General features: G+C 35.2%; 1 protein-coding gene across 1 annotated transcript in view; it reads left to right on the forward strand.

Moving 5' to 3' along the window:
* The window catches only part of GPR158 (G protein-coupled receptor 158), a 456,409-nt gene that overhangs the window by 392,186 nt on the left and 43,505 nt on the right, over nt 1-20,718 (forward strand). The window contains exon 6 of the mRNA XM_033208979.1: nt 2,658-2,767. Within this exon, the coding sequence (XP_033064870.1) occupies nt 2,658-2,767 (110 nt within the window). The remainder of the gene's footprint in view (nt 1-2,657; nt 2,768-20,718) is intronic.

Here is a 20,718-nt window from a genome sequence, read left to right on the forward strand (position 1 = left end):
ATTTAATAGGCATAATAAACTTTTGGTTTGTAAAGAACACAGAATACACTGAGGAACAGGCCCTTCTTCAATTTTACAAGAATTCAGAGAGGCAACCATACAGATAACTATAATACAAGATGCAGTAGAAGAAGCATGAAATCTAAAAGTCATGGTAGGAATTCAAAAGAAGGGGTGGCTGGGATGATCAGAAAAGAATTTGTTGAGATGATGAGATATAGTTGTGCTGCAATGAGAATAACTTTCAGAACAAAGCATAAATAAATCATCTCTCCTAATAATATTAGCCAATGCTTATTGAATACTCATTGTACTGGGCACTGTGACTGCTTACCATACACTATCACACTTAAGCTTCAATATATTTCCAAGATGAAGTATTTTTGTTGCTGTGCCCATTTTGCAAACGGGACAACTGAAGTATAGCAACGCAATGTTAAATAAATTGTGGAAGCCCACAACTAAGAAAGAGTAGAGCCAGAACTGGAACCCGGGGAGCCTGGATTCAAAGCTTGTTCTCTCTCACACCACCAGCATTGCCTGTGGCACATGCACACTAACAGTTACAGTCCACTATTTGCTGAACTATTTTTAATAACACATGTTAGTTTACTAGAATTTCATTGTTTATTATTTTTAAACTTATACCTCCACCATGGATGCTAAAAAATATTGTTATTTCATGTATTTCTGGCCAACCCAATCTTTCACTTATACTAACAAGTCCTAAACTTCTTTATCTGTGAAATAAAAAGTTTGAAGGTTTATCAGTAGTTCCCAGACAGCTCAAAAGTAAGAATTTTTAAGTAAAAATTTTGTAGACTTCTATATTACAGTTGTTCACCTTTGCTCATTCATTACCTAGAGAAAGCTTGGTGGATAATGAAAAGCTTTACTGATAGGATTTCGCAACTCCCAAGAATCCACTGTTCCAGAAGAATTTCTATGGCCATTTCTAGTGGAAATATTTGAGGTTTTACATATTCCAGACTTCAGACCCCTGTGTGTATAGTCTCTGATCTATCATTCTCTCTACCATGAGAAGGAGCAGCTTTGCTCCCCACATGCTTTAATCTTCTGTCAAGGATTCTCCAACTTGTCTTTCTCCCCTAAGTTTTTCCTCCTCCTTTTAGCTTCAAGTCCTTAGTAAACAGTAAAGCTTGCTTTGGAGAACTTGTTATTCCTATTGAACTACTATGCAAAGGAAATATGTCTAAAATACATGAGCTCAAACTTGGAATGCAAATTTATAGAATTTTAAGTGGTTCTGTGAAAATAGTAAAAGAACAGGTTTTTATTTCTTTTTTTTTTTTTTTTTCTGAATCTAGACCTTTTTCTGGTAGAGTAAATCCTGAAGGAAAATATTTGTATCTTCACATAGACCTAGTAAATTGGAAAACTAAGGACAAATTCTGTGTATGTGAAATAATAAAGTTGAATAGTTTTGCCTGACTTCAGGAGCACACAAAACCACATTATTTCCTGTTTACACCTATTTTTATACCTTTCTTTAATTTCTCCTTAACACTTTTGTCCGTATTTTCTCCATTCCTTGAGAACTTTATATCTTTGTGTAGTAGAAATATTTGAGAAATGCCAGGAGAGTTTAGGTAATTCATTCTTGGCACTGCTAGAGAGAGGGGCTATATTTGTAAAATATCAGCAAGAAAATATCTGTACCTTCCCCGTGGCCCCCAGTAATATGCACATCTCTGGCAGGAAAAAACAAAAGTCATACTCAGGGTTTTGGCAGTGGGCATATTTTCTGTTATGACCTCGCTTTCAACAGAAACAGTTCAGCAGCTGCTTCACCGAAGATTGAGTCTGTGCTCTTCGATAGTATTAATCCTTTAACACTATAAGATTTCTTAGGCAGGGTCAAACCAATTCTTATTCTACAAGGACTCACTCAAAACTGCCCAGTAGCATATGAAAAATAGTAGAGTGTCTTGCACGTATCTGTTCACTCTCTGCTGGAATTGGCCGCTCATTTCTTTGTGATCCCACTGAAATTGCAGAAATATTTATCACAGTACTTATGTTACTTGAATGCAATTTCCTATTTCCATGTCTCTTTTCGCCCTCTTCCTGGCCTTTGTATCTTGTATCGGCAGCACCCAGCACAGTGCCTGGCTCATGGTAAATGCTTAATTAATATTTGTTGAACGAAAACTCTGGAGTGAGAAAGTATGGAATTAGTGAGGTAATTGAGCCAAGTAGTAAATATGGAGTGGTAGATTGTTTGCAAGATGCAGTAAAACACAGCAGTCTCAGGGCTGTTTCAGACGGGGGAAAGGGATTGCCAGAAGTGTGGAGGTGGGAACAAGGGGCTTTGGGGGAGAATGGCAACGAGACTATCCTTGCTTGCTCATTTTGGACAATAAAGAGAGGTAAGTTTGGACATACACCAAAGACTTAGAGACAATTGATGGAAACTTCTAGAAGTTAGATTTTAAGAATTTAATAAGCAGTAGGGAGACTCTGTATTTCTTTGGTCTGGACAATAAATGGTCAAAATAGTATTTTAAATAATTATTCTGATGGGTATATGCTTCTATCAAAATTCATATGTATGAAACATCGGGTTATGAGATATTGACTTGGGTCTGTGGGTCATCAGTTGATTCTGAAGGTCTCTTTCTGTTTTCATCCCACAGGTTGTTATTTTGTACTTTGAGCCAAGCACATTTCGCTGTATTCTGCTAAGATGGGTCCGTCTTCTAGGTTTTGCTACTGTTTACGGAACTGTCACTCTCAAACTTCACAGGTATATATATTTTATTCATCGTCATTCTCATGGAAGGATCAAAGAGATCAGCTTAGCACATAATTGTTAGCTGTGCTGACCACTTAAATGGCTCAATTTCAAGATACTGTATATTTTTCACTTTCAAGGTGACATCTTTGGATTCTTCAGGGAAATATTTAATACAACTGAATTACTTGAACAAGATGCTTCATTAAAATGTGTCATTGGTTATAGAAAGGGTTAATTCCTAATAAGTTTAAAATATGAAACAGTATAGTTCAGAACAGGAAGGAATATAAAGGTAATACAGCTGAAATAATGATACACATCCAGAGTGACCATAGAGTCCCATACAGAAACACACTTATTGGACAAAAACTACTGTCCTCCATTCCCAGGTTCCATGCCCCAAGGTAATCCTGCTGATATTCGATGGGTGAAGTTCAGAAAATAGTGCTTTGGCTTTTCTCCTTAACCAGTGTGCTTCAGTGATTATCAGCCTTGGAAAATAGAGAATGCCATAAGTTCCCTAATACTTAGTTCTAAAACCACCTAAATATTGGGTGAGGGGAAAAGCAATAAAATAAACTGCCTGTCTACAAAGGCTGGGAATGGCTGGAAATCATTCCAGGGCTTTCCCTTGCCTCCTTTCTCCAAGTTTAAAGAAAATCTCAATGAAGTGGTGCCAAAGAGCATAGGAGATAAACAATAAACTCTCCCTGCAGGGTAAAACTGTATCCCTGTAAAGAAAACCCATTGTACTGATCAGCTTTAAAGCTGTTTTGATAACCATAGTAAGCCATTCATGTGTTGATGCTAGTCTGGCCATACATGTTTCTGAATAAAAATCTCCTAATATGGGTCATACAGTGGTTTGATTACACTGTCTACCACATAAGAAATTGTATTTTCATTTTTTCTCTTTTGGTACCTAATTATTGAGAATGCTCTAGATTATCCTTTTACCTTTTTGGAAAAAAAAAAAAAGTCAATGTGTTTGACTCTCAAGATTCCCTTCTTACATATGTGGTAAAATACAAAGGATATTAGATTAGGTTTCAGAAGATCCTATTTAAATCCCAATTTAGCCTCTAACTCTAATAAATCATAGGCTTCTGTTTCCTACAAAAGGAGAGATTAGACCAGTCTCTAATGTTCTCCCTGACTCTCACTGTATTCTATCCACATCACAGAACACTTCCCTCCGGCATCCTTCTTTCTTCAACTACCTTCCAGGTTGCCATTGCTTATGTGATAGCTGTTTTCCAGCTGGTGCTCATCAAAGGAAATGAGAAATCAATGACAGCCCATGTGGACAATAAGCCTTCTAGAAACCCTGAAAGAATAGATGCCCTGTTGAGACTTGAAGATGAACTCTGTCCCTGTTAGTCTAGCATTTAGTGTCTAGTGGGTCCTCTATTAGAATACTTACGGTACCTTATAGTTTTCTTGTTTGTCTTCACTTTCGTTTACTTTCTCCTTGTAGTGAGAATTATACCATTATTGAATCCCCAGCACTCAGCACAAATAACTGACCCATGGGACATGTTTAATACATATGAGTAGATGAATGAATGAAAAATGTCAGATGCAGCCCTGGAAGCTGCTTCCTGTCATTCTCTCCACACATAACCCATTCATATTCCCCTGACTTACTGTGCTGTCTACCTCAGCATGTCTCCAAGTGTCTGGAACACATAACACTGTGGTCTGCGAGAGGATGTTTAGGGGGATGTGAACCCAGTGTTCAGTGGCACTGAATTGTTTAATGAGAAAATTACTTCCATGCAGGTTCTCCTTCAATCCTTCTGATTATTTTCAGAAGAAAGATTAGTTGGGAACTGCTAGGACTTTAACACTTGCTGAATAGTTGCCAATGTTCCTTTGCAATGAGGAGCAGATCAGACTTCCATTTCAGAGCTTTTCCCTGCAATGCTGTCTCCCTAAGATTATCTTTTTTCATTGCATTTATTGTTATAGTTATTTTCTATTTATTTAAAGTTTGACTATCACTAGATAGTGATAAGGTAGTGATATAAAGCTTCCTTTAAATATTTTAAAACAATAAATATAAATTTAACTAAAGAAATTAATAGCTGATGCACAGATACAGCAGAAATCTTGACACTAGTATGCAAATGATTGGAATTTGGGAAACTGTGTTATAACATTATCTCTTTTATTTTAAAAAACGAAATTAAAACTATTCAAAATTAAAACTATTTCCCCTCTGACTTTGTATCTCTAGAAGTCATTGCAGTGAAGAGAGTTTCTCCACCAAAGGCTTAAATTGAAACTATTGCTAATGTAATGAGCTGAATCATTCTTATCCTCTGTGAACTAGATGGCTTTACTATTATATTCTTTTATATTGCTTAAATTTAACTGATCCCAACATTGTTTACATCTATAAACTGAACAATCAGCATCCCATAGAAATGTGAATAACCTGAAGGAAGGATGAGCTGAACCAGCTTTACGCTCCCCAGATTTAGTGCTGTATTTTTCTCATATTATGTATTGAGATATTTGTTGAATTAATGAATGAATGGGTGGATGGTTCTAGTGAATGAAGCTGCAAAGGGTGGTTTTGGCAGGTGTCTTCTAGAGTCAAGAAACATGTGGCCCTGAAGGAGAGATGTCTAAGGTTTTGTGGTGACATGAGAGAGAGGAAAGACATAAATCCTGACAAATCCAAATTGGAACTTCAATTCTGCCATTACTTATTTATACAACAAAGAACAAATTAACATCTGAGAATTAGTTTTCTCATCTGTGAGATGGTTTAATCTCTCATCTGTAAGATGGTTTAAAGTTTAGTAACTTTAAGATGATAAAGTTATAGGAACTAAGTATAATTTGAATGTAGGCAAATATGTCAAGTAGGGTTTTTTGGTTGCAAACAAAATGGGTTATGGCTGCACAGAACCAAATGGATTTGGCTGAACAGAACTGGATTATGGCTAAATTAAGCAAAAAGGGGATTCATTGGAAGGATGGGGGAATGTCACCCATTGACGGGAAAGCTAAAGAATCTGGCTTTGGAAGGAGCTGACCCAGGGTAGCTTGAGGGATCAAAGTAGCCCAAGCTAAGGGATAATGCCTTTTGAATACCATAGCTTCATTTTTATAGGAATTCCACTTTTCATTTCAAGGTTTTAAAAAATTAAAAGTAAACCATACCTCCAAAGGCAGAAAATTCTCAGGAAATTATGAGTACTGATTTGTGAAATGACTGTTACAGTCCCTTGAGGATAGGATAGGCAATAAAGATCTGAGTTTTGGTTTTATTTCAGCCATTTCCCTTCTGGCTTAGTGGAATTATTAGATACTTCTTCCTCTTATGAACTGGGTCTCTCATTAATTGATTGTAGTATTTATAGAATTCCTGTAACACTGAAAACTTGAAACATGAAAGAGGAACAGGGTCACACTCTGTCACCAGAAATGAAAATAAATACTATTTTCATTTAATAAATACTGTTAGTCTGGGATGAGAACATAATGGTTTTGTTCACTTTTACCAAATCTCCCACTTTTTCCTACGGTGGTCTCTCCCCACATTTGAGAGTCGTATGGCCAAAGACTACTATAATAATCCAAAGGAAAATTATAAAAGGGTCCCTTGTTTATTAACAAACACAGTTGCACCAAGTTGGGGTTCAGGTGAAGTGGCCTGTCCCTTTTGAATGGTGTATTTTGTTTTTTATCACTGACATTGTTTAGAATCACCAGTATATGTTGATTATAAAAAGAACAGCTTTTAGTTGTCTTTATTGTTGCCTTAAATTCTCACAGACATTTGGAAGACTGTCCTCTTGTTGCCTACACCCACGGCAGACCACTCACATAGCCCCACCTCACTGGCAAGCCATTCATGCAATGTAATTTATTTGAAGCTGAAACTATTTGAGAGAGAGAGAGGAAAGAAAGAAAAAGAAAAAAAAGGAAGGAAAGGAAGGAAGGAAGGAAACGGAAAGGAAGGGAGGGGAAGAGGAGAGAGGAAGGGAAGGGAAGAAGGAAGGGAAGAGGGAGAGGAAGGGAGGAAGGAAAGAGAAAAAGGAAAGAGAGAGAGAGAAAGAGAAAGGGAAGGGAAAGGAAGGAAGGAAAGGAGAGAAAGGAAAGAGTACAGCTTTTAGTTTAGTCAATGTGGATCATAGAGGAAAAGGAGCTGAAGTAGGCACAAACCATGAAGGTTTATTTACAAGAAGGAACTTCCTTCAGGAACCTTGGATGTGTTTGACTTAGTATATAGTGATGGGGGGCAGATCTAAAAGAACATCTAGCATTCCCACGATATGCGGGTTCACAGAACCCCTGCTAAGCGATTTTCTTTTACAGAAACTTGAGAAGGTAGTATCTCTATGCTCAGAAAAGCCAGGTATATTTTCAGGAGGCAGAGTGAGCAAATGTTTGAAATGAAAGGGGGTGAAAAAACTTTGAAAAACTTAATGCTAAAAGAACATTTTCCTATTTCCTATAATATGGTTTCTGAAGACTCTTTGGCTTTTCCTTCTTCTAAGGCTAATCAAGAAAAAAAGACTTTTTTTTGGTACTATGTTTCAAGTGAATTTTTAAGCAAGCTGTGAAAAGCTATCTTCTGGCTCTGACCTGGGATTTGTCATTTCATGCATTATTCAGTATTCCTTGCTCTGGATACAACCCTTAACTGTTTTCTTCACTGTCCTCATTAGCACCAAATATTTACAGTTTTGGGGAAGGTTTTCTATTTTAAATGTTTTAGTTTGTTTCCTAGTAAAGTTTGAAAAGTGACTGGAAGATATTTACATTTCTTTATTTTATGTATTCTTATAAGGATACATAAAAGCAGCTTAGCTTGTGACAACCACTAGGTGACAACAGAGAGTTTAAGATGGTGTTTTAGGCAAATGCCTGAAGTGCAGTTTTTGGACTTGATTGGGTGTAGACTCATCTGCCTCAACAGGCCACAGAACAGTGTTGCTTAGCCCTCGTTTATGAAGGCCAAAATATAAATGCCTCTGACATCCAGAAGATTCCTCTAATAAAAGTTTTCTTCCATTGACCACACCCAGCACACAGGTGGATGGTGTTTAAGATCCTAAGTCATGATCCCAAGGGTTTTAACATGAAGCAATTTCAAAACGGTTTTAGTCAGTTTCCCACCTCAGCCAAAATAATACATCAATAAAGCATCCTTTGAACACGTAGCTGTGAACATTGCATTCTGACTAGAAAATGTAAAGAGCTTGCCATGTGAATCCTGGTAATGATATGGATTTCAGGCCCTCCTTTCTGCTGAACTCATGGGGGTTTCTGTCTTTACTGGCTGCCTACTCTGGGATGTAGAGTATCTTCAAGTGGAGAATTACTCATAGCGACATTTCTTAAGAACCACGGGATTCACCAGAAAAAGGGGACTCATTCTTAAGCTTCTGAAGACGGTCTCTTTCCCAGTCAGTGAGTGTACTATTTGGACAGGAAGCTGAGCAAGTTCGAAAGCCAAGGAAAGTCCACAAGCCGCAGAGGTGAGTTGGAAAAGATCCAAGCCTTACCTCATACACTCACGCTTCGCATATACCAGTAGAACAGCCAAACATCTTACAGAGAATTAACATGCTCCAGATGAATGCTTACAGGATTAAGGATTGAAATGATCTTTCGGAACTAACTCTCATACTAGCATTTAAAAACGTTGAAAAAAAAAGTTTTGTAAGTGACCCGACTTGACTTTCTCCTTTCCTGTTTATTAAAGTTCCACCCTAGGCTTTTTGCGATGAAGATTTAGTTTCCCTAAAGACATTTTTACCATTTTAAATTGTACTTAACAGGAAAGATCAAAAGTCCTTTGGCTCTTAATAGAAATTTTCTTCATAATTTTATTAATCAAGAAAGCATTAGTGTGGAATCCACCATAAACACACGTGCTGGTGCCCAGACCCATTTGTGTGCTGTCTCTATTCTAGCTAAATCTCAGAAACTCTGTGTAGTTACAGGCCTTAGTTTTGCAAACCCTACATAGTTGTCATTCTCATCATTCATATTCTTGGAAGCACAGACGGGAGGCCCTTGAAGTCTGAGGAATAAGTAGGCAGTGACCTCTCACTTCTTCCTGCATTCATCTTCTCTTGCTTGTTGTACTTGCAGTCTGTCTGGAGCTACCCGGAGCTCCCTTGGGATCTTGCACACAGCTTATCATTAGGAATGGCTCCTCCAGAAACCACGAAAACAAGAACGAAACTTTCTAAGCTCCAAAGAGTCACTCTTTAATTGTAAAATCTCTAACTGGTTAGAAGATAGATAGTTCCCTCTGCTCATTCCTCCCCACCCTGCCGCCTCCAGTAACTTCTGACCCTACTGTCCTGTCCGGCATGCGGAAGCCCCCAGCTAAATGGCCTAATGCTGTTAACTGGATTGGCATATACATTTAACTGTCAGAAACCAATCAGGGATTTCTGCCATGAGTAGCTCCATTTATAGATGAATATGTTTAGTCTACTCATAGAAGTAAGAGATTTGGGAAATACAGGCATATTGACAAGACATGTTTTATTAACTAGAGGTCTGTATTCATGTAAATCTTTAACATCAATGAGTACCATTTGAATAACAATAGAAACAAAAGCCAAATCACTTTAATTGTCCTCCCTTTCAGAACACATTAACTATTGGATATGAATAAAATAAGAATGTAGTTCACTCAGAACTAAGGAGACTTAAAGCTTTACTTATTTTGTCCATCTGCAGATGTCCTACTTGCTTTGTTGTATGACACATGACTTTGAAATACACTTTATTTAACATCTACGTTCAAAGCTTTTCAATCTGGAGCTTCTCTTTTTAAAAAATATTTATATACATGTTCTAATTTCTAATTACAGCATTACTATTTTATGTCTAGATTTCTGAAAAGAGGCTTGGTTAAAAAATATGTAGTTTAAGAGCTGTGTGCCATATCTGAAACACAAGATTTTTTGTTGCCAGGGTTGTTATGGTTTCAACTTGTTATATGTGTGTGTGCGCAGGTGAATGTATATTCTAACCAACTTTAAAATTATAAATAAAAACCCATCTGATAATTCAGAATTAGTACTTAGCAGACTATATCTGATAAACACTTTATTATTCTAATATTCTTTGTTAGCAATTCTATGTTCAAATCTTGTGTAGCCTCAAGTGGAAATATTTCTCTATGTGAAGTTGGTAAGAGAATCAGTGGGAAGTGCAATTACTTCAGGCAGCAAAAAGGGGAGGGGCAGGTTTCTTTGAAGGTCAAGGTGAGACTCTCTGCTCCTGCAAGCTGTCCACTGGTAGCACCTGCCTGCTGTCGTCTGGGCCCAGAGTCAGGGTCTTGGCTTGTTTTTGGATGGCTACACCCATGATTTCTGTCATGTGCCAGAGGCCCACCTGGCTTCTGCTTACTCTGCTGCCCCTCGCCCAGCATTTTTGCACATGTTCAGTCCAAAACAACTGATTTGTGTTTTTATTTCCACTCAGTTCAAAATAATTTCAAACTTGATTTATCTTTAACCCACAGGGTAGGTTAGAACTGTGATTTCTTATTTTCCAAATCCATGAACCTTTTGTTATTGATTTACAATTTCATTCCATTGTCATGAAAGCACATACCTTGTGTGACTTAAGTCTGCTTAAATTTATTGAGACTTGTTTGAAGCCCAGAATATGATCTATCTTGGTAAATGTTCCATGGGCACTTGAGAAGAACGTGTTTTCTTCTGTTTGGGAGTTGTTTGGTAATGCTGTTCAAATATTCGATATCCCTACTCATTAGCTCTCTATTTGTTCCATCAGTTATTGAGAAAGGGGTTGGAAATTTCTGATATGTCTCTTTTCTTCACTGTTCTTTCAGTTTTTGCCTCGGGTATTTTGAAGTTTCATTCTGAGATGCATAAACATTTAGAATTGTTATGTCTTTTTCATGAATCGAACCTTTTATTATTATGAAATGACCTTCATTATCCCTTACCATATTCTCTGCTCTGAAATCTATTCTGTCTGGTGCTAATATAGCCACTCCAGTTTCCTTTTGGTGTTAGCATGGCATTTTTCTTCATTATTTTACTTTTGACCTATTTTTGTCTTTAAAGTGCATTTCTTGTAGGAAGCATATCGTTGGACTTTTTTTATCTAATCTGATAATCTCTACATTTTAATTGCTGTATTTAGACTATTTCCTTTTAAATATGATTACTGATAAGCCTGTATTAGTATCACCTCTATTTCTTCTAATGTGTCATTGGCTCATCTGGCCTCTGGTCACTCAAATGTTTCTCACCCAGCATTTGTATGTGTCCAGTCCAAAAGACCTGAGTTTTACTTACAAGAAATATGATACTAGAAACACAACTATTCTACGTATTCCTAGAAAGACACAAACCACTGAAAATAACTCTTGAAGAAATGGAAAATCTGAACAGATCCCAAACAAGTAAAGACATTTAATTGGTAATCAAAAAACTTAGACATACACACACACAGAGTGAGCGAGCGAGAGCGCCCAGGACTAGATAGCCTCACTGATGAAGTATATTAAAGATTTAACACCAGTTCATCACAAATCATTTTGAAAAACAGAAGATGAGGCAGCACTTCCCAACTCATTAGAAGAGGCCAGTATTAGTATGATAACGAAACCAGATAAATATATCACAAGAAAACGAAACTACAAACCAATGGCTCTTATGAATATAGGCACACAAATCTCAAAAACTACTAGCAAACAGAATTCAGCAACCTCTAATAAAGGGATTATACATCCTGATTGAGATTTAGCTCAGAAATGCAAAAGTGATTCAACATACAAAAATCAATCAGTGCACTAGAGCACATTAACATAATAAACAATAAAAAACACATAATCATCTCAACAGATGCAGAAAAAAGCATTTGACAAAAATACGCACTCCCATGATGAAAACACTCAACAAACCAGGAATGTAAGGGAGATTTCCCAACCTGATAAAAGCCATTTACAAAACAATCCTACAGCTGACATCATGCTTAATGATGAAAGACTTCCTCTCTAAGATCTCTAAGCCTTCCTCTCTAAGATCAGGAACAAGATAAAGATGGCAGCTCTTGCTACTTGTAGTCAACATTGTCCTGGAAGTTCTCACCTGAGCAGTTAGGCCACAAAAAGAAATATCAGGTATATACATGGAAAAGAGAAATAAAGCTATCCTGTTGGCAGATGACATGTTCTTCTGTGGAGAAAATCCTAAGGAATCCACCAATACAGTATTATAACTAATATATGAGGTTAGCAATGTCACAGAAGACAAGATCAATATACAAAAATCCATTTTATTTCTGCACACTAGCAATAAACTGAAACTGAAATTAAGAAAATATCCATTTACAATAGTATAAATAATCAAATTTGTAGGAATAAATTTAATAACAGAACTGCAAAACAGATTCACTGAAAACTACACAATGCTTCTGAAAGAAATTAAAGAAGACATGGATAAATTGAAAGACATCACTGTTAATAGCTTTGAAGATTTAGTATTGTTAAGATTGCAATACTCCCCAAATTAATCTAATCCGTATCAAAATCTCAGCTGCCTTTTTTGCAGAAATTGACAAGCTGATCTTAAAATTCGTATAAAAATGTAAAAGGCCCGGAGTAGCCAAACCAATCTTGAAAAGGGAGAACAAAAGTTGTAGGACTGAACACAGTCATCAAGAGAATGTTGTACTGTCCTAAGAAGAGACGTACAGATCAATGGAACAGGATTAAAACTCAAAAGCTAAACCCATACATTTCCAGTCAATTGATTTTTGATAACGATGCCATGAAAATTCGATAGAGGAAGAGTAGTCTTTTCAGTGATGATGTTGGAAGAATTGGGTATCCACAAGAAGGTACAGCCAGATATCCCTAGATAAAAGAATGAAACTAGATCTCTCTGCCTTATACCATCTACTACAAATATTAATTCCAAACGGATCAAAGACCTAAATGTAGGAGCTAAAACCATAAAGCTGTTAGTATGAAGGAATCATAGATATAAATATTCATAACCTTGGAGAGATACCAAAAGCACAAGTAACAAGGGAAAAAATAAATTGGACTTCATCAAAATTGAAAATTTTGTGCATCAAAGGACAACATCAAGAGAGTTGGGAAAGAGAAAACCCACTAAGTGGAAGAAAATATTTGTAAATCATATATCCAATAAGGGTCTAGTATCTATAATATATAAAGAATTTTTACAACACAGTAATAACCCAATTTTGCTGGGAAAAATTAGTGCTAAATATGTATTTGTTGAATGGATAAGCCAAATGATAGAAATTAAAATAATTCCAACGTTCATCTTTAAGAATAAAGAAGCACTAAAAACAGTTGCAGAAATATAACAGGATGAGATTATAGATATTCCAAGGTATTATCAGAAAATGATATTCAAAAGACAAAAATGATAGATCCAAAGGACAAGGTAAACAGTCCCCAACAGACCTTTATTCCGGAAGATCTAACTGTATGGTAAAGAGAGCATACCCAGATAATGGAGTAACAGCAATGGCCAATTCAACAAATTAGGATTAGCAAATTAGCTGTATTTCTAGAAAAATGCTACCTCTGATTCTCATCTTAATCTACTAGAATTTCAATGAATCATAAAACTAAATGCAAAAACAGAGTGAAAAGATGATGAATTACAGATTGATATTTAATTTATTTCAGGTTGGGAAATGGAAGAAATAATAAAATGTCAGTTGATTGGATTACATAAATATTTTAAACTCCTGCCTGGCAAAAAAATAAATAAAATTAAAAGGCAAACAATAAACTGGGAAATAGCTGTAGTATATTTTTAGACTGGTGCTGTTCAATAGAAATATAGCTCAAGGCATAAATGTGAGTCACATATATAATTTTAAATTTTCACTAGCCATATTAAAAAGAAACAGGTGAAAATTAAATTTAATGATATATTTTACTTAACCCAACATATTCCAATATTTGGAATCCAACATGTAATAAGAGCACTAATTAATAAAATATTTTATATTCTTGATTTGGATAAGTCTTCAAGACCTTGTGCGCATTTGGCCCTTACGACACATGTAAATCCAGACAGGTGTTCAATGGCCAGGCAGGCACAGCTTCCCAGGTCAGTGAATTAACACCAGCCCGCTCTATGTGGATTTAATGGCTAGCTATTAAAGAGAAACTGAGAAACTGCAGTTACAGAGCAACAGGGGGAAAAATGGCTAAAGATGTGAACAGACAACCCAAAGAAGAACTATTGACCAAAAAGCACATTTTTAAAAGTGTTCAATGAAACTAATAATGTAAGCAGGGTGAAAACATTTAGTGCAATTTTTCACAAATTTGAATAAGAATACTTTCTTTAAAAAATAAAATAATTGTCAATAATAGTAAGTATTCAGTGGGGTGAGACACTCTCGTATGCTGGACTGAGTGTAAATTGATACAGCTCATCTGAAATACGCAGCAATGTATATCAAGAGCTTTTTAAAAGCTAGGTTATTTTACTTTTTGAAATCTAAAGAGAAAAAATCAAAGGTGTGAACAGAGATTTACCTGCAAGAATATTCATTAGAGTGTGGCTTATAATAAATAATGATTTAAGTAAATGGTATGTGCTGTCAAATATCATGTTGTTTATAAAGATAGACTGTTAGAGAATGCTCAGAAAACCATATTATATGAGAAAAGCATAACATAAATGATATAATCCTAATGTTATAAAATATTTTATGTATGTATAGAAAAAATACTAGAGAGTAAAATCCACCCAAGAGCTAACAGTGTTTATATATAACTAGTGCTATTTAGATGGTATTAATTTCTTTCTATTTGTTTATAGTTTTATACTTTGACCATGTATCACAGTTTTAATGGAGGAATCAATCTGCACTAAAAAGTAGATGAGCCTTTGTCACAATATGTAACTCTTCTGATCTATGATAGGCGAGGTGGTGTGGGAGGCACTTTGGGACCTGCAAGGAAATTTAAGTCAAGAGTTTTTAATATAGTGATGTGCAAAGGGAAAACAATTAAATTGTACAACAACCAAAGAGTAATCACAATAGCACGTTATAATTAGTTTCCAAAAGTTTCAATGACAGCGACTGAAAGTTATTCTACTTGGATATTAATACTACTACTAACCAACTATAAATATGAGCAGTCAAACTCAGCAGTTGTTGTGTACTCAGGCAGTGTACCTCCTGAATTACTTTTGTGGTTGCAGCCCCTATTTGTGTGTTTTACTGTGGGTTAAGGTTAAGGTGAATGCAATGGTAAGCAGGATTTTGTTAAATATTATTTTTAGCACTTCTTTTATATTGAACTAACACCTAAAGTACATAAAGATATTAATGTGCAACTAGGCTTTGAGAATTAAGTAGATATTTTGTCTTTTGTAAATGATCACACCAGTTAAATGGGAAGTTCATATTTACAAAGAATTTTGTCATCTTCTTGTGGTTCCCTGTAGTCTGGTACCATTCTTTATCTAAATAGTATGCTCAAGAGGCAGCAAAAGTAGAGCAATTAGGTCTTATAAAATTAGATGGAAACTTCCCTTGGAAAGAGAAACATTTTTGCTATTAGTCATTTCTACCACATTTCAATCTGGAGAATCTTGATTACAGAGAAAACAGATTCAAAAAGCTTTCCCTTGGGATATCTCTAGGAAATACTTATGTGCTTAACTTTTTTTTTAGAGAAAAGGCTTTTTTAGACCAGAAAAACTAAATCTTGAATTAAGAGTAAGAGCAGATCAAGATTTAAATATTAACATTAAGATGGTGTCATTTTAGATATTTTCTATCTACAAAACCGTGCAATTTGGTGATGCAATTAGCGATGTTTCCCTTTTGAGACTATAGTAAAATTGCTCATTTAAGTAATGATGCTATTAGGCAGCCATCTGTAATAAATTTGTTTTTATAGTCTATCTGAAATCATGTTCTTGAATACCAAAATGTTAAATAGTAAAACATTACATTTTTAAAAAAGAATCCTGGAATGAAAACTACTTCTGCTGATTAATCAGTGCTAGATAATTGAGATATAAGGACAGAATTTCTTCTAATAGGTACTTGGAAGACCATGGTCCTAGAATTCGTATTTACTCTGGATATAAGGAGATAAACATGCATGTAATTCCCAAACTGAATAATCTGGTTTCTTCTTGATCTTCAGAATAATTGACCATCTGCTTATTGTTTGAAATATCTTTCTGTAGTAAGCTGGGAGTAGGGAAAGCAGTGGGGGAGGGAGCAATAGTATCTATATTTAAAACTGTTTCTCTGTAAGCTTTTATACCAAACTTTTCAAAACTAAACATTTTTGGAGCACAAGCGCCCAATGGCCATCAAATGTCCTTTATTTGCAATATTATTACAACTGAAAAGGCTTCAAAGGAGTGGTTTAGGGAACAGGTGTTTATGCTTAGTTAACATTTAGGCCTGATTTGAGTTCATTCAGCATTGTTGGCCTGTATTTAAGGGAATCAGCCATGATATGTTATCACATTTCTTCAGTCTTTTCTTACAGATCTAAGATTACACAATGAACTCTGATGAATAAGGAAGGGTGCACATAAGTTCAAAATAGGCATACTGCAGGTAACAAATTAGTGCACAGCCCACGTTTCAAGCCTGCTGAATCTCACATATGGGAGGAGAACAACCACCAGATGGCTGAAGATACCCTGGGGCTACAAGAGCCTGGGTCTGCAATAGTCAGGAGGGTGCAGAAGAAATTTTTTTTTTTTTTTTTTTTTTTTGTGTGCAAGAAAGAGAACCATTGTATATTTTGTATTGAGGTAAAATTCACATAACAAAATTCACCATTCATAGTATTCTCTTATAATTCTTTTTATTTACATAAAGTCAGTAGAAATATCTCCACTTTCATTCCCGACTCTAATGAGTCTTTTTTTCTTGCTCGGTCTAACTAAAGGTTTATTAAGTTTGTTTATCTTCTGGAAGAACCAACTTAGATTTTTTTTTATTGTCTCTGCTGTATTTCTACTCTATATTTCAATTATTTTCACTCTAATATGTATTATCTTCTCCCTTCAGCTTGTTCTGGATTAAATTTGCTGTTCAATTTTTAGTTCCTTAAAGTAAAAGATAAGGTTATTGACTTAATGTATTTCTTCCTTCATATAAGCATTTGAAGTTAAAATTTACCTCAGTCACTCCATTTGCTGCAATCCTTAAATTCGGATATGTTTTTATTATTTTCATTTATCTCAGCTTATCTTCTATTTTCTGTTTGGTTCTTCCGTAACCCATTCATTAAGAGTATTTTGTTCAATGTTTACTTATTTGCGAATTTTCCAGTGTTCCTTCTGTTATTGATTTCTAATTCAGTTCACTGTGGTCAGAGAAGATACTTTGTATGATTTAATTTTCTGAAATTTATTGAGACTGGTTTTGCAGTGTAACATGTGGTCTGTCCTGGGGAATGTTCCATGTGCACTTGACAAGAACGTGTACTCTGCTGCTGTTGAGATGAATACCCCATATTTGTCTGTAAGGTCTAGTTGGCTTATCATGCTGTTCAGGTCCTTCGTTTCCTTATTGTTTGTATGTGTAGATATTCAATCCATTATTGAGAGCAGGACCTTGAAGTCTCCAACTTAGATTATTATTGAACTATCTTTTTCTCTCATCAATTCTGTTACTGTTTGCTTCATATATTATGGGGATCTGATGTTTAGTACAGATATGTTCATAATTGTTCATCTTGTTGAGGGATTGACCCTTTTATAAGTATATGTCATTTTTTGTCTCCAACAAATTTTATCTTATAGTATATCTTATCTGATATTAATATAGCTACCATAGTTCTACTTTGGTTATTATTTACATAGAATATCATTTGCAACCTTTTAATTTATAACCTACTTATTTCATTAGCTCTAAGGTAACTCTCTTATAGAAAACATAGTTGGATTGTCTTTTAAAAATTTCTTCTACCATTTCTACCTTTTAGTTTACATTTAAGGTAATTACTCATAAGGAAGGACTTGTTCCATTTTGTGATTTGTTTTCATATATTTTATATCCATTTTGTTTCTCAGTTCCACCATTACTGCCTGTTTGGTAAATCAATAGTTTTTGGTGTATCATTTTGATTCCCTTCTTGTTTCTTTTACTACATATGTTTTGGTTATTTTCTTAGTTGTTGCCTGGGAGATTACAGTTAATACCCTAAATTTATAACAGTTTAGTTCAAATTAATACCAACTTTGTTTCAGACGTATACAGAAACTTTTCTCCTATGAACCTTTATGCTCTTTTACGTTTTTATTGTTGCAAATTATATCTTTAAGCATTGTGTACTCATTAACAGATTTATACTTATTGTTTTATGCATCTGTATTTTAAATCATTTAGGAAAAAGAGCATTAATACTGACTTTTATATTTATCAATGTAGTTACTTTTACCAGTGTCTCTCATTTCTTTACATGCATTTGAGTTATGGTCTATAGTCCTTTTATTTTAACCTAAAGAATTCCCATTATTTCATACAGGGCAATTCTGCTAGTGACAAATTCTCTCCATTTCTGCTTATCTTGGAATATCTTAGTTTCTTTTTCAATTTTGGTGAGTGTTTTCAGATATAGAATTCTTGGTTGGCAGGGTTCCCTCCCCTCCCCTCCTTCTCAAATATGTCATTCAACTTCCTCCAGCCCCTATGGTCTCTGATAAGAAATTAGCTTTTAATCTTACTGAGGATCCCTTGTACGTGATGGGTTGCTTTTCTCTTAATGCTTTCAATATTTTAAATTTTAATAGTTTGATTATACTGTATCTTAGTGTGAGTCTCCTTAAGTTTCTCCTGCTTTATCCTTGAGCTTCTTGGATGTTTAGATTCATGTCTACCATCACATTTGGAAAGTTTTAGCTATTATTTCTTCAAATATTGTTTCTCTTTTTCTTTCTTCTGTCTTTCGGGGACTCCCGTTATGCATATATTGGTATGTTTGATGGTATGCAACAGGTCTCTTAGGCTCTGTTCATTTTTCTTTCTGCTTTTCAGACTGGATAATCTCAATTGGCCTTATCTTGAAGTTCACTGATTTGTTGTTCTGCCTGGCCAAACCCCTCCAGTTGTTGAACCACTTTAGTGAATTTTTCTGAAATGAGAAATTTTATTTTGCTTTATCAGACTTTCTATTTGATCTCTTTTTATTATTTCTCTATGTTTACTGATATTCTATATTTCATGAGACATCATTATCTTAGTTTTTTGTTGACTTTAGTTTTTTGTCCATAGTGTCTTTTACTTCTTTGAGCACAAGACAGTTAGTTCATTTAAAGACTTTGTCCCTGATGTTCCATAGCACTGTACGATGACTCTGGTTAACAATAATATATTACACAGTTTTAAATAGCTAGGAGAATACTGAATGTTGCTAACACAAAGACATTATAAATGTTTGAGGTGATGGATATGCTAATCACCCTGATCTGATCACTACATATTATATGCATCATAACATCACTCTGTATCCCATAAATTATGTGTCGATTAAAAAACATTTTAAATTATATGTACATAACTTCTGTGATATGGACAAAAGATTAAAGTGTCAGAATTTGCAAAAAAAATTTTAATAAACTTTTTATCTCATAAGGTTAATGCCTGGATATCTTCAGGTATCGTTTCTATTAGTTTTTTTTTTTTTTTCATGCTTATGGACCCTATAATCTTGTTTCTTTGCATGCCTCATTTTTTTTTAGAAGCTGAACATTTTGAATATTATATTCTGGTAAATCCAAAAATCAGATTTTCCATCCTTTTCAGGCTTGTTTGTTAAGTGACTTTTATAGTCTATATTCTTTGTTTTGTGTGGCCATTGAAGTCTCTTTTCTGTTAGGTTAGTAGTCAGCTGGTAATTCAACAGAGATTTTCATAAAACTTGGACCAAAAAATACTTTTTAAAATCTGAATTATTTGCAGATGAACTGCATGTTTGTGTGTTGGGTATGTCTTCAACACACATAAGCCTCTATTTCCTGCATGTGCAGAGCCTGAGATCAGCAGGAGATGAGAGCTTTGGGCCCTTCTCAGGCCTTTTGTGAGAATGTTCCAGGCTTCTAGATTCCCAGAAATATATTGGTACTTTTCAGTGCTCTTATTCCCCAGATCATCTCATTCCCATTCTTTCTTCACAATCTTTTTGTTTAGTCTATTGTTTGTCTTAACCATTATTCATTGTCCTGGGTAGCACTGACTAATCCATTTGCCTTTAAACGTTTTAGATAAATGACCCCCACTAGCTTTGTCAGCCCTAGGAAAATTAGCAGTTGGGTAAAACAAAAAGCAAGCGCTTTGAACCAGGCTTTCAGGGATCCACCAACCAGGTCAAAATAAACAGCAGTTCTTTGAAAATAAGGTCCATTGTGCTCCTCTGGTACTTGGTACCTGTCCTGAGCACGCAGATGTCTTGAAGGCCGTCATTGAGCTGAGAAGCATGAGACAATCAAAGTAAGTTAAAATGCTGCATAACTCTTTTACTCAGATTCAGCTGTTTGGTTTTTGTTGTTGTTGTTATTGTTGTTTTTCTTAAGTATCCCTCTCATTTCTATAAGCTCCTAAGTAGTTTCTAGAATTCCAAAAAAGTTGACTAACAGTTCTTGCTAGTCTGTTGATTGGTTTTATGAACTGGTAGACTTTTGAAGTTCCCTACTCCATCATTTTTGAGATTGTGTTTAAATTGCCTGTTCATTTATATTTACTGAGTTATAATGAACATGAAAACAGGTAAATAACTGCCATTTTCAGCATTGAACCTCTTTGATTTAGCAAAATACTGACACATAACAGGATCTAATGTTTATTCTCACATCCTATATCGTTATCAAAATTCTTCCAAATTCCATTTTACCCTGGTTCTTCCAGTTTCTGGGATCCTGTATCAACCATAAAACTTTTTCTTGCTGGTCATTCTGTCAGAAGGACAT

This window comes from Trachypithecus francoisi, unplaced genomic scaffold (assembly GCF_009764315.1).
Source record: "Trachypithecus francoisi isolate TF-2019V2 unplaced genomic scaffold, Tfra_2.0 Lachesis_group9, whole genome shotgun sequence".
Classification (NCBI taxonomy): Eukaryota; Metazoa; Chordata; class Mammalia; order Primates; family Cercopithecidae; genus Trachypithecus; species Trachypithecus francoisi.